At 34.2% G+C, this 13,942-nt stretch overlaps 1 protein-coding gene across 2 annotated transcripts in view; it reads left to right on the top strand.

The window, feature by feature from the left end:
- Positions 1-600: 600 nt before the first annotated feature.
- LOC120625581 (calcium uniporter protein, mitochondrial) overlaps positions 601-13,942 on the top strand; it is a 220,290-nt gene continuing 206,948 nt past the window's right edge. For both annotated transcript variants that reach the window (XM_039892641.1, XM_039892640.1), the window contains exons 1-2: positions 601-754; positions 9,093-9,201. In XM_039892641.1, the coding sequence (XP_039748575.1) occupies positions 650-754; positions 9,093-9,201 (214 nt within the window). In that variant the 5' untranslated portion in view covers positions 601-649. The remainder of the gene's footprint in view (positions 755-9,092; positions 9,202-13,942) is intronic.

Genomic DNA, 13,942 nt, shown 5'->3' with positions numbered 1-13,942 from the left:
TTGGTTCTAATGACTTTTATTCAATTCAATAGTATTTTAATGCTTACAGCTTTAATGCGTTTATAATTTATTTAAAGTAAAAGAAAAAGTACCGCATAATGTATTAATTTTTAAAAAAATACAGGGCGTTTTTATTAAAATTATTAACTTCCTGATTTAAATTACTGTTTTAATGAATTTCATTACATTTAAAATGATATTAAAGTTTTTTTTACCTAAAATCGAAATAAAAGAACGCATCTACAAGTGACAGTTTGCCACTATTACCAACATTTGGGTATGGCAGCGCTAAGTTTAAATTTTAGAAATCCTGATATAGAAAAGATTTATTTTTACTATTACTAATTACCTATTTTATTTGCGTAGCATTCGTATTTACAAAATTTTAGTATAATGAGTTTTCAATAATTATAGTATTGTATTTAATCAAATCTTTGTCAAAAATACCTAATATAAATATTTTTAAAAACTCCATGTAAAAATATTTTCAAAGCTTTCTATTTGATAATATTTTATATTATATTTTAGTATTTTATGAAGATACCCTCAAATCTCACAGCTGATAACAGCATTTCACATTGATACCAACCAAAACGACTATACACAGTGGATTCCGATTTGGGCGGGTGTTATATTGGTAGTGTAAAAAATGGCGTCGACGGTGTGTGTGTCTAGGTGCCGACTTTTAGCTAAATTAGAAATAAATCGTGGTTTGTGTTTATCTCCAATATTTAGGGATTTGTCTAATAACAGAGTAAGTATCCATTGCTTTAATTAGACCAGTGTATTTATAATATCATATTTCATATAAGATTGCGGCTTTTTTGTTACGCACGTGCTAGGTACAATTTGTTATGTTCCTTCAGATAGGTATTTACTTTTATGGAGCTGTCAAACGTCGTCGAAGTTGTTTTTGTTATTATAATGATAGTGGTTAAAAATAATCTACTAGATTTTTTTTCTACAGTAAAATAGGTTTCAACTTAAACTTAATTCAAAATTGATGATAGAAATGTTATTAGCACTTGATAAATTTAGATAACTATTAAAAGTAATTTTATAACTTATATTTAACTCATTAGGATAGACTTAATAAATTTACTGAATATAATTGACTACTTATTACACAAAAAATAAACTTTGTTATTATTTTTTCACATTATTTTTATACCAATAGTAGTTTTAATAGCAATATTCTAATTTTATAGAGCTTTTTTCTTTATAGGCTAGTGAACTATGACTATCAGTTCTTAGGATATTCATTAGTCAACTTTGATTTAATTTATAATGATTCATTCATCATGCCTTATCTTACAAAGTTATTTACTTAACACTTAAAAGTACTTTTTTTAAATTGAGTAAGCACTTATTTAAAGTTTTTATTATGACATTTTTATAAACAGAATATTAATAATTTATTAAATAAGATTATTTATGACCATGATACACAAATGGTTTTGTTTCCAGGGTTTAAGTTGATAGTAAAAAAAAGTTGAGCATTAAATATGAGCAGGTATTGGCTGTAGTTGTTGATCAAGATCAAAATGCTCTTTGAGGTATAGGAAAAATTTGGACTTAAAAAGTTCTACTACTACTACTAATCAGTTGCAAGTTAATGTTGCAGTTTAATGTTCCTTAAATGGCACTTTCAACATATTTGCACAACAATAATAACTTTATTCTGCCTATTTATATTATTTTATAATGTTTTGTGTAGCAGTCTGTAAATTATATATACTAAAATATTCTAAAATACTGAGAATCATATCAGTGTAATAACTGCATTTTGTAACAAATATTTTGAGAACTTTATAAAGATCTGTAATTTTTTATGTTAATATTTTTGTTATATGTGTATCACTGTTATTGCATTATAGAGAATTAGGGCCCAGCACTATTCTATTAAATCATGTGACATTAATTTGGCTCAATACTGCGACAGGATAATAATGAGTGGTTAGTGTAGTGTCATTAATTGCCTGTCTGTGGCTGTCATTGTGAGCAATTTTCAGCATTATAGACTTATTTTTATTATTGCTTCATTAGGCTAGTATGCCATACAATTTAAATCTAAAGGTTTATCCATTTCTATAAACAAAACTGTTTTAGTACATAAAGTGGTGTTATACCACAAGTGATGATGATTAGGTTTGATTAGACGTATATTGAGCCAATGTTAAGTTTACCCCCCATTTAGCATTAGAAATCCCATTCAAATGGATGCTTATGGTATGGTTCGAAAAAGGCCGTACTCCGGCCAACAGCGTAGCTCCCGCCGAAGCAGACTCTTCCCTGGGACCAATAAGGTGTCTCTCTCTCTTGTAGTGTATAACTACAGGTGTATCGGACGCATACGTTGCTCCTGCTAAGTCGGGGTCTTATATATATGATAGGCGTCAGTAACCTAACATAAATTCGGGCAAACCTGTCCTTACCATAGATTCGATTAGTATAATCTTTTGGTTTTTTTTAATCGAACATTGTGCAACGGGGAGGCTCGGTGGTTATGTCTGTTTCCTACTAACCAAATGCCCACGGTGTCCCAATCCGTCGTCTGGTGTCTGGGCCACAGGAATGCTTTCATAACATCCGCAACCCAGCTAACCGAGCTCGTCGTGGCAGAAATTACTGCCACTGCATGGGCCAGAACAAACGCAACATACCTCGGCCTTCCGAAAGACCGACTTCGTAAGAACTCCCACTGGAGCCTGTTCGAATTCGGGGCCTGAAGTGCAGAGAAGGTGTACCCACACCTACCAGGTCGTTCGGATCGCCAGACCCGTGATGTCTATTGATCTGCGGGTCTCAGGCCAGGACGAGGGTCACCATCGCCATAGTAATCGTTGCGGTCGCTACGGTGCGTCTTCTAACCGAGGACTTATCTCCAACAGATACGGAGTTCCCGCATCCATCACTCAGGGATTAATATAATCCCAACCTAATTATAGATTGGTTTAGTTTAAAAGAAATATAATTAAATGCCACTGAATTCACTAGATATCAAGTCAAACTCAAATAAGTACTAAGGTAATTCGAAGTTTTCGTGACCAATATGACCTTTGTAACGAATAGGTCATCTATGCTGTACGGGATCTACAGTATTCATTATTACATGATTGTTTCTCTGCTTATTCGTTTGCGCACATCACGATAAAATCAATTAGGTAGCAACACACAGTAAAGAACGTACCTAGCTGTTATAATGTAGGTACGTAGTTAGGCAGTTATTGTGCGACAGTAGGGTGTAAGGCAAATTATGTCGTGCATCTGTACTGTCCTCAAGAGCTGTTTGTATGAACGACCGGCAATTTGTTATATAATACATCCGTCGAACATATCTACCTATAATATAGGATTATATTCAACTCGATCATAATTCATACCTTTTTTATCTTTTCTATTTTGAGATAATAGTTATGCTTGATAAGGGTCATTTGACCGTTAAGACCGAAACTATTGTGGTATGAACGAATACTCATATGGATAGACAGACGTAAGGCTTACATAATTCTCTATCTTTGATTATTTATCCCCAATTTTTAAAATAGACAGTTCAAATTAAAACATTCTAAATTCATTTATTTCTAACACATAACATCTTTCTATAATTTTAACAATCATTGTTCTATCTTGTGTGAGGTGAAAACGGAGCGGCTCGCTTCCAGGCAACCTGGTCATTAAGAAATTCATCAATAGTATAGTAACCTTGATGTTTTAAATGTGTTTTTATATATTCTTTACACTTACGTAAGAGCAAATCTAATATAACCTTCGGTATCATGTTATAAAAGCATATTATACTCAACCCCACAAAAGTTTTCTAAGACGATTTATATGCTGATGTCACCAATTTATGTTAGTTTCTAGTAAGTTGATTGATTATATCCTCTTTTTTATAAAAACTAATGTTTTGTTTTACGAAGATTAAATTAAGTAAGTATACCTATTTCTTTAAAATTTTCACGGAGAGATTCGCATGATATAAGTTTGTTTATAGATCGGGCAGCTCTAACATAGTCGAATGGTACGTATTAGATTCTCAAACCCAACCAACTAATATGGCTAAAAGGCTAATATTCATCTTTGCTTTTCATTATAAAAGCCAAATGTGGTTTTGGTTTAGATACCGGCCATAACATTCAGTTTAGCGCGGCATTCCTTAAGCCTAGAGCATCCATTAGGTCGCTAAATCGAAATGCATTAATTTGAATTCATGTATTTGGTTTAGCAGAGTCACGTCGCGCCGATTCGAATCCCTCGCTTTTGGCCGATGATATAATGCAATTGGATTCGGTGACCTAATGGAAGAAAGCTTACTGCATAATCACTTACAAAATACTTACTTTTAATATAAAGATTGGGCATCCAGTGTTTCTGGCAAGCCATTTCGCGATGTTAAAAGTCAAATGATGTCACCTGAGCAAAATCACTAGATAATTTGCATGACCAAGCAACTGTTCATTTTATTTACCACACAAAAGAACACAATAATCATATAGTTCGAGAGGTCGTACGCTATTTGAGGGAGTGCTTGATAAAACCTAAAAGTTTAAGCTGAAACTTAAAGCTAAAGCTTTAAGTTTCAGCTTTAATTTTATGATAAAAGTTGAAATTTACATTCAATTAAATATGTATTATCTCACGTTGAACATAAAAACAAATTGGCAAGGCTTCCGCAGGGACCAATAGGCAGCCGGCGTGATTAAAACTGTTTTCGGAATCGTGCCAGGAAAGTACTTCATATAAGTTAGCGCTATTTAGCACCTGTTTCATCTTTTATTATACAGAGGAAATGCCAGACGCATACGACGGGGCTTATATCCACTTACAACTCTGTGTGTCCATCAAAGCAGCTATAGGCGAGAGTAAGCGATGCACTTGCGTATTCACCGCTTCCTCATCAAGTTCTTATCCACCAGTGTATGGCAGGTCCCATCGTCGTTGGCAGCCTGGTTGCTGCTGAACCCTCCTGAAGTGCTCCCGCCGAATAGCCACGACCTCTTCTCGAGCCTGCCATTTGTTCACTACCCCTTAAATTCGTCACCTGCTGGCCTGCAACTGATGGAGGCTGGAGGACATTGTTTGCTCTCGGTTGCCCGGTACGTCTCCTGCGAGGGCCCAGCACCTATTAAAGCTACCCACCCCCAGCTAATAAAGCTACCTGAGATACCTAGCGATTCCAACTAGACATAAAATCGCGAACCTTCCTGGTTTACTATGGTAGATACTCAGATAACGCAAAGGGCTTTGGGCTTTTATCAAGCACACCCTAAAAAAGTCCTACGAACTCTCGGAACACAAGTCGTCAACCTGCGATTCAATGAAATTTCAATGAGCGTTAGAACATAATGTTTGACTAAAACATTTTCGCAGTTAGAGATACGTGCCTTCGCAATTCACAACAACTGTAGTTAATTAGATGAACACGTTTTAAGACAAATATTGGTTTGCAAACAGAAACGACGGGGATAGTATGTCATACCTAGTTGTATAGAAGCAGGCGTTACTTTGCGGAAATCCATAATATATTATCAAAATTAAGCTTAATTTGCTATACTCCGCGAAAAGCAGGAGAATCTGTGTGGTGTAATTTATAATTTCTTCAATCCTTATACTCAACAATTATTCATTGTAAAGTCAACATCTTCTGATGATGCTCCGGTTTCGGAGCGAAACGTGCGTAGAGGGTGTATTGCCGAGGATCTGTTTGGTGTGGAGTATAAGGATTGAAGAAATTATAAATTACACCACACAGATTCTCCTGCTATTCGCGGAGTATAGCAAATTAAGCTTAATTTTGATAATATGTCATACCTAGATTAATCACATAGCAAGTGGCGTGTACACTGTGGCGTGCACAAACATGAATAAACGCTTTTGCTCTTTCCATATTTATTAAATTAACTGTATTGAACATATTGAACGGATTTTCCGTGTTGTATCATCCTTATGCTGAAAGTACACACTCGTGAGAAGCATAGTTGGCCGCTGACTATAATTATTTCTAAAACGATATGTATACCTACTCTTTATCCCGAGGAAATGTCTTCGATTAAAAAGTACTCACTACCGTCATACCGAGATTTAAAGATTCAGATTAATATTTTTATTGATTGCTATACATTTCTGTAAGTTAAAAATATCAAGAGCGCTCAAAAGTATTATGCCTCTTTGATGATACGGTGTGACCGTGAAAAATATATTGTCAAAAAGTCCTTTGTTACAGAATTTCTACACCCTTTAAGGAACACATTAGCCGAAATTTGTCTTCAGTGATGGTGCGTTATCACTTATCATTTAGTCAGTCGAACCGTCACCAAACCTCAGACAACTCTCTTTGCTTTAATCTCAGCTCGCCCAGTGGCGTTGCTATAAAAAACTGAAGGATAGGCATAGTGAGGGTTACAAAAACAAAAAGCCTACCCTTAACTATTTATAACTCGTACTGGAGATTTTCTTAATTTTGTATCATCTTCATACCCTATGCATACCCTCTATGCACGCAATTTGACCTTGAATAATCTGGACAAATCTATCAATACTTACTTGACCTTAAAGTAGCACGTGGACCATTAAAAAAATGCGTCAAGCGTCTTCGTAAAGAAAATAAATTGACTTACTGCCCTTTACAGTTTATAATTTTCAACGATTGTGTTCCAAGTCCAAGACATTTCGGTCCTTGAAAACTGACGAATCTTGTAGACTTCAAACTCTGTTGGTGATCCTAAATACGTCAGATCCACCGTAACATAGCATATTCATTTCGGATTTCTGTCCACCACCTAAATCGTTTTGCTATGGATCAAATACTGGACGCTGTCTGTGTATAGATCTATTTCGATTTTCTTTCCTAGTGTCTTTAATTAACAATCCTGATTATATACACAGAACATTATGCAGAATTAGAAAACCAACGATTACAGGATATTTATATTGTCGTGATTTTGTCATCGTGACTCGTGCCAAGTTTTAAACAATATGCTCCGTGCATGAACGAGGCAGTTGTCTGTTGTCTCCACATAAATTATAATCTAATAAAATAATCATCGCGTGAAGCGCGATAGCCCAGTGGCTAAAGTAAAGTCCTACTTTAAAGGCACTTTTGTCGAGTTCGCATCTCAGCACGCACCTCTAACTTTTCTAAGTTATGTGCGTTTTAGGCAATTAAAATATCACTTGCATAAGGGGCCAGCGTGGTGGTGCACTGCCTCACGTCCTGTAGAGCACCGGTAATGGGTTGATATGAGAGTGATGATGAATCCTATGCGTATGTGGAAGGTGAAAGTTATCCATAAACAAGACGGGGCCAACATGGGCAGGAGACATTTACTCCACTCGGAAAAAAAAAATGTTTATCCCACAGTTTTATCCCCTCTTCGAGCTTAGGCGAAATAATATCCAAATAATAACAAACACCATTAGAGGGCTAAATTTCTGCTTTGCCCTCATGCTGTGCTTTGGCAAGTGGACAAGTAAATTTTATCCCTCGTCAGTTGGTATAATCAATGACTGTAACAATATTAATATTAGGAGTAAAAATAAACTGGTGCAGTTTACTAGGCTGCATAAAATTAGTAATTTATTTAATGGTAATTGTACATCATTTTATAACAAATTACCAGATGAAATCCTTAAGAAGTCTCTCAATAAGTTCAAAGTTTATATAAAATGTAAGCTTATAGAAAAATCCTAGGATTACATGTATGATAAAAAAGCTTGGGTATGAATTGCTTTAACTGCATAGCTAAACATTAACTCGACTGTGAGATGGTGATAACAAAAAAAAGTTTGTTGTGGGCTCTTAGACCAGGGCGCGTTTGGAACCCTCCTAGCTTTCGTTTTAAGTTAACGAATGCAGTTATCACCATCACCTAACATTAGTGTTAACATGTTAAATGTATGAACGCTTCAAACATTTTTGAATTTGAATTTATTTCCTATCGTGCTGTAAGGATTCAACAGAACATCAATTAAGCTCTGGGCCATTATTAGTGAGTGAGTGAGTTGTTACTTCAAGACAAGATGTCCCCGTAGTATTGCGGTGTCGAAGTTTGGGCTCACGTAATAGCTATTTGGAATAATCCCCAGACTTTGGAATTTATCTATTAGGAACTTCGGTCTTATCGTATGAACGAATTTCTTTGCTAGATAAAAATAGTTGACTTTCCGATAACTCCATATAGAAAGGTCTGTAATATCACTAATATTGACATTCATTATCTTATCATGATATATCCTATTATGTTTTATTTAACTTCCTAATCGTGTACTACACTTACAAGGATTTGCAAACAGCTTGCATAATATTAAATACAAGCTTTTTCCCACGAATTTATCCGCGTTTTTATTAATCTTACGAGAACTGAGTGTTTTCTCGTTATTTTGATCGTTTGCTACCCGTTGTTTTAAGCAAAAAAAAGTAGTGTTTTTTTAAATTTAAATTTTACTATGTTGAGCCAAAATGTATTATGTATTTTTATTAAAGTGTTTTTCCTACACTTGGCGAAAATATCAAATTTTAAATGGGAAAAAAAAAAATTTTGGGCCCACAGGATTTGATTGCCTGTCAGTTCCGAAATTTTTGTATGCATTTATAAATTTATAAACCTGAGTCCCAAACTTAGTTATTACTCTGGTGGGAGGCCTTAGCCGTGGTTAGTTACCAGCAATGCCGGCAAAGACGTGCCACCAAGCGATTACGCGTTCCGATACGATGATGCGTGGAATCTTTTAATATAATATTACTGCCATGTCCCTAACTGGCCACATGACTTAATGAGATGTCCTGGCTAACTTGAAGTGAAATAAAAGAAAACAAACAGACATACTGTCGCATTTATAGTACAAGTATGGTTTCTCCTTTGAACTAAATTGGACGTTCCATTTTTTTTTTTTTAAAAGGTTACATGATTATGGACCTTTCAAAATAGGCAAACATACAACAAATTAAATTTTTTGTATATTTGCCTATTTTTAATTTCAGCCGTTGTTGATACTCCTTTTAACAGTTTGATATATAAATTCAAAGGTTGACCCCGCTGTGCAATCGAAATCGTCAATTGTTGTTCAATTGAACTTCTCGTTTTCTCCAGGAATCGTGGTGTCGTCGATGGCGGCCCGTGCGCCGATCGCTGTTCACAAGCGTATGTGCGCATGGATCCAAAGCAACGCCTACAAAAATCGATCCTGAAAAATCTGACGGTAAGGACGTAAATAAAATAGTATTATCGGAACATTTAATGTTATTTATTACAAAGGGTTGGAGGCCATCACCAAGTCTATAAGCTTTAATTCAAATGATAATAATTATAGTCGTTTACTTATTTAACAGTTTACATAAGTCCTAATTCTAAGGAAGGTACTAAAATATCTATAACTAGCTAAATATTTATAATTCTTATTAAATTTACAAGTAATAATTTAAAAGCGTTTGAAACAGGCATAGATCACTTAGTGGTTAAGCCAAAATCATTTAAATTACATATTCCTATTTTAAAGACTTATTACTGTTTAAACTATCGTAACAGTTTTCTAATACTTCGAATTCTTCAAATACCATTTCCCCAAATTTTCCGGGTGTCACCTTATTTTTCTCGTTTTCGTTGAGGTAGTAAAATTTTTTTTCGAAACTATTTGGGTCATTTGTTTGTTTAGATTCTGAGCTTTCTTGTGTGTTATCAACGAGTGCTTGTTTCTCTAGGTCTTGCTCGCCCGATTCGTGTATTGTTCCATCACTAGTTTTATTTTCAACGTTTCCGTTTATGAATTTTTCTTTTGCTTTGATATAGTTATCATCGCCATCTTTAGGCTGAAAAGGGCTCTTTGCCATACCTTTGTTGTAGCTTTCTAAGCGGCAAATTTTATTTTTAACGGAATTTTCATGTTCATCTACCAAGGGTGGATCTTTAGAATTCTGTTTTTTAAATTTTAGTCGAGGATTTTTACTTTCATCAGCTCCAGTAAGCTCTAGTCGACTGCTACAACTATTAGATTTCACAAGTTTAAATTTAAAACTTGGAAAGCCTTCTGAACGTTTATTTTTATCTTCGATTTTATTCGATTCTAGTTCTGATAAGGGACAAAGTGCACCTTTTTCAGCCAGCATTCGTTCATGTTTGTCTGCCACTAAACAAGAACATTTTTCACCCTTACATTTAGTTTTACAAGAATAACAATCTCTACTACAGTTTATTTGCAGACTTTTTATTTCTTCCATTATAGCCTTGGTCATAGGACTAACTGTGGAACCAGGTTTAGAATTAAGAACTTTTCCTCCGTAATAGGTAACGGATGTTCCACAGTCCCGTATTTTTTTAAGTATATCTGGACTCACGTATTGACTTTCACAACAGAAGTCTTGACTTCCTGAATCACAAAGATATTCATCACTAGAACTATAAGCATTATCTTTAAGAGTTTTTTGCGAATATGGACTAAGGCCGTCTGTTTCGTATTCGTTATTTGAACTGAGATCTCCACTAGATACACCACTCGATAAGCTGGCGTTATCCCACTTTTTATTACCAAAGTTAGTTTCAATAGTTAGTTGTCGTGTAATTTTTTTCTTTCCGCTTACTTTACTACTCTTAGTTTCTTCACTTAAGTTTCTGTAAGAAATAGCTCGCCTTGTAAGCCCGGCATTTTCATCGAGCAATGGAGGATCATGAGTTATTGGGCTTTTCATTTTTAAAGTAACTTCAAATAAATTTCTAACTTTTTTAACTGTATCTGGGTTTGGAAGTTCTTCTTCTATAATTTCTTTATTTACTCTTATAGGGTGATAAAAAAAGTGTCTTCTTACAGCATTTTTCGTTTTGTCTACTTGGGAGGAATGTTCAGTTTTTTTTAATAAAATTGGTGAAATTTTACAGGTGTCCGTTTTTGTGTTCTTTCTTGGAGCTGGTTCTACTTTAGTTCTAACAGGCTCAATGATTACTATGTTATTGTTTACTAATAGTTCTTGAAAGCTGTAATCTTGCAAATATTGTAAAAGGCCATCAAATTGGGCTTCTTTACGATAATTTGCTATCATACTATTTTTAAAAAGTTCTGATTTCATTACTTTGTATCTAACATGATCGAATTCATCACATCCTTTATCATATCCCTTAGCTTTGATAAGAGTAGCTTGTGTTTTTTGGTTTTGGTTATCCTCACTACTTAGCTCAACGATTTCAATTTCCGGTGTATCTCTGGAAACATCTATCTCGGGTTTCTTAATATATTTGGGATTATCGTAAATAGTTCCAGTATTTTCCTTTAAAATTTTTTCAACCAGTGGTTCATCTATTTCTGAATCGCTTTTAACTTTTTCCGTTTCGTCTTTCCATAAATTTAGTTTGGTTTGACTTATTTTTCTGATGCTGTCTACAATTTTAACACTTTCCAATGTTTTTATAATACTACCAACTGATACTTCTGGCACACATTTGTTATTTTCTTCACTTTCTTGAGTGTATTCCTTATCCATATTATCTGATTTGGTTCCATTTGCAACATCTGACCTGTCTAAAATATCTTTTTGTTTATTTTGAATTTCTGGAGGTTTTTCATTCAGTTTCGACCAATAGCTCTTTACTGAATTAATTTTTTCTTGATATTCTATGTCAGTTTTAATCGCATTTTTAAGTTTATCTTTAACCTGGATATTGTCACCTTTGTGTTCATTGAATTCGTCTTTACCATCTCGGTCAGTTTTTTTATAGTTTGCATTGGTTTTGTGTTTGTCTGAGTTAGTGGTCGATGTTTGCTTTTTATTTTTTGAATCAATAACTTGCAGGACTTGTGGACGCGTCATTGCTGTTTTGATACTTGTCAAATTGTTATTAAGTACGTTATTCTTTTTATCGTTTATGATAAGTTTTTGTGGTGGTTTTATTAACTGATGTTGACTATTTAGAGTGGTTTCATAGGATAGGCTATTCAACTTTGGAATCGTTTTTTTCACGACTTTGTTAAGTTTAATTGTTATGAAAGGGTCTTTTGCAATTTGACTTATTTCAATAGAATTATTGTTACTGCCTATTGTATTAATTTTTGTAATTGCTTCTTCCGCTCTTATAGTTATTTGTTGTTCTTGATTCGACTTTGTTTGGGGTTTTATTGCTGACTTTATTTCTGGAGGTTTGTTTAATATCGGTTCGTTATTTTCAGGAATATTCTGCGTTACAGGGGGATTTATGACAATCGTTTGATGACCACTTAATGGTACAATTGAAATTTTAGAATCTGCGCAAGTCTTGAAAGATTGCACTCGAGAAAGTAAAGAGTGGTTTTTAATTTGCTCACTGAATGATAGTTTTGTAGGCGTTGGCTCACCAGATTTATTGAATTTTTGGTCTACACTATTTGGACTTGGAAGACGAAAATTGTCGTCTTCTGTAGGATTACGTTGACGTAATGAATAATGTTTTTTTATTCCACAATTTACTTTTTTCTCTTTAATTGATTTATTTATATTATCGTTTGAAAATGATTTCAATATTTTAATCTCAGGTTTGTAGGAAAGATTTTGAGCGATTTTTAAGCTTTCTGACTTTGTTATTATTTTATTGTTTCGAATAGTACCTTCGATTTCGTTTATTTCCCTTTCGTTCTGGTGGTGATCTAGGTGATAGTAGTGAGAAGATTCGTCTGGATTAGAACTGTCAATTGTAATTATTGATCTTAGGTCGTCTTCTAACTTGGAAAAGTTTTGAATTACTTGAGATTCTGAGTTATCAAGCTGGATGTTGTCTCTGAGAACTTTATCGTTGTTGTGATAACTTATGTTTAGTTTGTTTAGTTGCCCATAGTTTTCGTTATTTTTGTTTGACAATATTTCTCGAAAGTGTGTTTGTGCTACTTCGTACGTATTTTCACAAGGTATGTCTTCCGGATCTTCTTCTCTTAACTGAGCATCAATTCTCTCTGACTTCCGTAAGCATTTGCTTATATTTATGTCAGGTAAAGAATAGTACTGATTTTCTATAAGAGTAGTTACAAATGGTTCCGTAGTTATGTTTTTAGAAGATGTGCAATAACTTTCTTGGCTGTAATCATTACACCCTATAAAGGTATTGCTAATATAAACTTCATTTGTGGGTGTTTTGATTATCTCTTTGTTGTTTGAGTCACTAGATTTGCTTAAGATTGAATCGCGTCTTAAATCAGCAAATGTAGTTTTTTTATGAACAGCTGTATATATGGGATCACTTTCAATGTCTTGAATTTCAGAATTTGTTGTTTGCGATTGTGCAAAGTGAGTTTCTTGAAATTGTGAATCACAATATTCATCAATTTTTTCAGCAAGAGAATTTGCCAAATATTCTAGCTTGTGAGATTTGTCGGTAGAAGAAGCGATTGAAATAGATATGTATGATGTTATGCTATCAGCTGGACTAGATATGGTTTCGTCATTCTCCGAAATTACAGATTGTGTATCACAATTTTGATTATCTCCAGTGTCAATATTAAAAGTTTCAGTTTTCAAACTTTTATCCACCTTCGAATTACCATCAATCGTAATATTGTAAGTGTTTGAATCGAAAGTTGAAGCAAATTGGTCTGGATTTGATCTATTTAGTTCACTTTTGGTAGATAAATTATCGTTAATATCGGGTTTTAAAGTTTTTGATGTCTCTTGAGTTTCGTTTTCACTATCGGGATCATCAGTTGTTATATAAAGCTCTTTGCAACTGTTAGGGGATCTGTCTGTTTCAGGAGAGCTATCTTTGTAAATTTTTCGATGTGCCTCAAAATTATAGTGTTTTCTGACGTAGTTTGAATCCAAGCTATCAATTTCACTAGGATTGCGGGAGTGTCCAATGCTGTCTTCTGATAGATTTGTTTGTTTAGTTTCTTCGTTTAAATTAGGCCAACTGCCTGCTCTAGAGTGTTGACTTTCGTCTCTTGATATAACGTCTTCTTTATCCGATTTGATTTCTGTGTGATTGTTTTGTGT

This window comes from Pararge aegeria, chromosome 8, assembly GCF_905163445.1.
Source record: "Pararge aegeria chromosome 8, ilParAegt1.1, whole genome shotgun sequence".
Lineage (NCBI taxonomy): Eukaryota > Metazoa > Arthropoda > Insecta > Lepidoptera > Nymphalidae > Pararge > Pararge aegeria.
Note: the sequence above shows the minus strand (reverse complement) of the source record. Positions and strands in the feature narration are given on the sequence as shown.